The sequence below is a fragment of the Solanum stenotomum genome, chromosome 11 (genome assembly GCF_019186545.1).
Source record: "Solanum stenotomum isolate F172 chromosome 11, ASM1918654v1, whole genome shotgun sequence".
Classification (NCBI taxonomy): domain Eukaryota; kingdom Viridiplantae; phylum Streptophyta; class Magnoliopsida; order Solanales; family Solanaceae; genus Solanum; species Solanum stenotomum.
The window spans coordinates 39,340,624-39,344,032 of NC_064292.1; the positions used below are offsets into that span (position 1 = coordinate 39,340,624).

At 45.6% G+C, this 3,409-nt stretch overlaps 1 protein-coding gene across 1 annotated transcript; it reads right to left on the minus strand.

Annotated features, from left to right (window-relative positions):
• Positions 1-909: 909 nt before the first annotated feature.
• LOC125845899 (uncharacterized) lies at positions 910-1,305 on the minus strand. Its single transcript, XM_049525389.1, has one exon. The coding sequence runs from the start codon at positions 1,303-1,305 to the stop codon at positions 910-912; it is 396 nt and encodes a 131-aa protein (XP_049381346.1).
• Positions 1,306-3,409: the final 2,104 nt, after the last annotated feature.

The following is a 3,409-nucleotide window of genomic DNA, read 5'->3' on the forward strand; positions in this document are numbered from 1 at the left end:
TAAGGCTCAAAGGGGTTCAGGCAAGGTTCACACATCTCACAAGGTTGGCCATAAAAAGAGGTATATTATCAAGTTGTTTCACTCATCAAAATTGTTTCCTAAGATCATTTCAAGAGCTTGCATCACTTAGTCAATCAGACCAACGGGGCAAATTTTAGGTGTCACCACACACAGTGTTCAAGGTACGCTCATCACACAAGGCATTGACACCAATATCAAACGAGACTCATTCGAGCTAGTGTGCAATGTTCATCACAAGAGACTTCATTCAATAACCTACTAAGCACAACGAGATTCAAAAAGTTCACACATTGTCTATGAAACTTTATTTGGCATCATCGTAGCCGCACATTCATTTCGTTCAATTAAGAGCACTATTCAAGTCATCGGTATTGATCGTAATCGATACTCAAGTTTGCACAAGAACAACCACATTAACACACAAAAGAGGTGGCACAAAATTTTCAAAATTGGTCAAAAACCATTTCCATTCAAAAACAAAGAGCCATAAGCTCAAGCATCCACAAAATATGATCAAACACATATATAGATCAAAATACCCAATATTCGTCAATAATCATAAATAAAATCAAAACACAAGAGGTAGGTCTAGAAATACCTCACCCCACCCACAAAAGAAAAGAAATTGTCCTCAAATGCAACTAAAAACATAAAAATCACAAAAACAACAGAGAGGGAGGTAAAGAATGATCTTGTCTACACACTCACTCCATCTATCGGGGCATTAATGCCCAGCGTCACACTCTGATCTTAGGCATCAGTGCCCGGGATAACAACAACATTGGCTCCACTAGACCCTATCATGGATGTATTTGTCAACGACGTCTAAATGACTGAATGTTCTATTATCTCCTCTAAATCAGGTAGGTCCTCATAGATGATTGTCTCCTACGCATCAAGTTGTTCCTCATTTGTCTCTGCCTCAGACTCATGAGCAACCACATCATCCATAGGCTCATCTCCGGTGGTAGCCGGAGGCATATCAGAATTGACCGAAACACCCGGAGCCTCAATTGACTCAAACAGTGAAGTGAAGTCTGTGGACTTTAGATAGTCCATATCCTTCCTCAAATTAGAAACCTCGATTTTCAATGTTGTAACCTCGAAAGTAACCCCCTGTCGACTCTCACAAGTCTCTACTCTCACCGTGAAAGAATCAATAGATGTCTGGAGGGGTGTCAAAGCAGCTAATATGGCCCGCTCAATCATCCAAGGCATCTCACCCTCTGGCCGGGAAACCCGCACATCGATAGAATGGGCTAGGTGCCCCATCTTGAGCGGCATGGTCTAAGTGATCCTAGTAGGCTGGGAAGCAGAAGAAGAACCTCGAGCCTGGGAAGGAGTGGTAGTAGGTGTACCTGAAGGCCCGAAGGCCGGAGTAGGCAAAGATGCATCTGCAGGTAGGGACTCAGCATCAACCTTTAGGGATGCATCCACCGGAGCTGCTCTCCTCTTATCTGCCTCATCCCGTGTGTACTCAGCCTCTATGCGCCAGATATCGGTGGAGGATGTGGGTGTGACCAAAATATCCCTCTTCTCATCACAAGGAACACCAGCCCGCTGACATATCTCTGTAATCAGCACTGGGAAAGAAAGGAATGTATGGCATTGTTTGGCCCTTATGGCCATCTCCTACTCTATGATTAGCCTCAGGTCGATGCTCTTCCAGGCTATGATTCATCCGAGACAATCTACCTTTGGGTGGTGGAGGATGAACTCATTCTGTGAGGGCATGATGGAGGTGCTTATAAACCAAAACCAATATCGAGCTGCTATATTCAACTCTTTATTCTCAATAGGAACTCCGACCTCGATCCACCTCAGGGTGGTATCAGCAATAAGGGGGGATAGCCATCCCTTTAGGTCATCCAGAGGTATCACAGTGGTAGCCAAACTCGAGTAGTCAAAACCTAACCCTCTATCAAATACAGCGTTGATATAATCGTTGTTGCATCTCACTTCTTTCCCCCTGACCATGATGGACTCTACTGGCCTGAAGGCACTGGCGTTCTTCTTTCCCTTTGGTACCAGGTCACTGTACACCATGTAAAACTTCCGGACCCATGTAGGAATATAGGGGCCACGGGGCCTGGTAAACTGCTCAAATATGTGGAACCGGAGAGTGTCCCACATATTAGGGTACCTGTCCAGTACACCATCCATGGACAATCTCTTTTCCTACAGATTGGTTCTTAGTCCCTCGACCTTTAGTCTGTTGAGTAGCCGGGGAGGAGGATTCTGAACTGGTGGTGCTGGAACCACCGTTTGTGTTGGAACTGGCACTGTATCATCAACAGGTGGGGTAGACTCCGAGGTCCTAGACGGACCTTGACGAACTCTGGGAAGAATCTCAGCTCAGCGGGTCTGAAGTGGTTGGTCATCCTCAGGCTCGGAGAATGAGGCTTCAGAATGGAAAGAATCCCCATCACTATCAGAGTTGTGATCCGGTCCTCAGCTACGTGCGTTTTGCCCTTCCCCTTGCCTCCCTTCAAAGGTTCTTTCTTTCCCTTTTTAGAAGGAGCAGTTGCTCCATCATTAATTACGATTCCCCGTGCTCGTTTGCGGGGCGGCATTCCACTCTCGTCCCAGTTGGTCCAAGCCATATCAGTAAAAAAATTGAAAAGAGTCAGAAAATACTCCAGAAAAATCTCAGAATTCAAGTTGCAGAAAGAGTCGTCGAACCAATCGATGAGTCGCTGAGTCATTTTGGCGAGACAGATCAGGCTCGCTGAAAGGACTGGCTTGAAACTTTCCCAGAAAAAGGCAGGTCGGCGATATACAGGGCCCTTCGGTGAATCGTCGACATCACTCGACGAGCTCAAACTACCCCGCCGAAATTAATAGTGAGTTCTAGGGGTTAGGGGCGCAGAAAGGGCGATCAAGGGAGACTTTTGACGAGTCGCCGAGTGAACCCGGCGACCTCAAGCTTCCCAACGAAAGTTACAGACTCTAATCTAGCCAATACATGAAATTAAAGGCGATCAAGGGGGACGTTGGTGAACCGCCGAACGGTTCAGCGAGCTCGACCCAGCTCCCCAAATTTCCCAACATGCCAAATTTCAACCCCATTTCTCAATTTTAAGCCTGCAACCCCCGAAATCAAAAGCAAACTACACACCTATGCAAATAAGACCAGAACCAATCGACCCATGCCTCCAGGATACTCAGACTTCCCCTTGTTTGGCCAAAATTGGCCATTTGACGACTTTTTCCCTTAAGAATGACGCTAAACGCTTCATCATTGGGAAAAGTACGTCATTTAGCACAATTGGGGTTACTTAGACTTCACCCAACTAGACCCAACGTAAATTTATCGCAATCCAACAATTTATGATCAATTTTAATGCACAAAACTCGAGAAATCAACATTTTAAGCAATTTAGGCAAA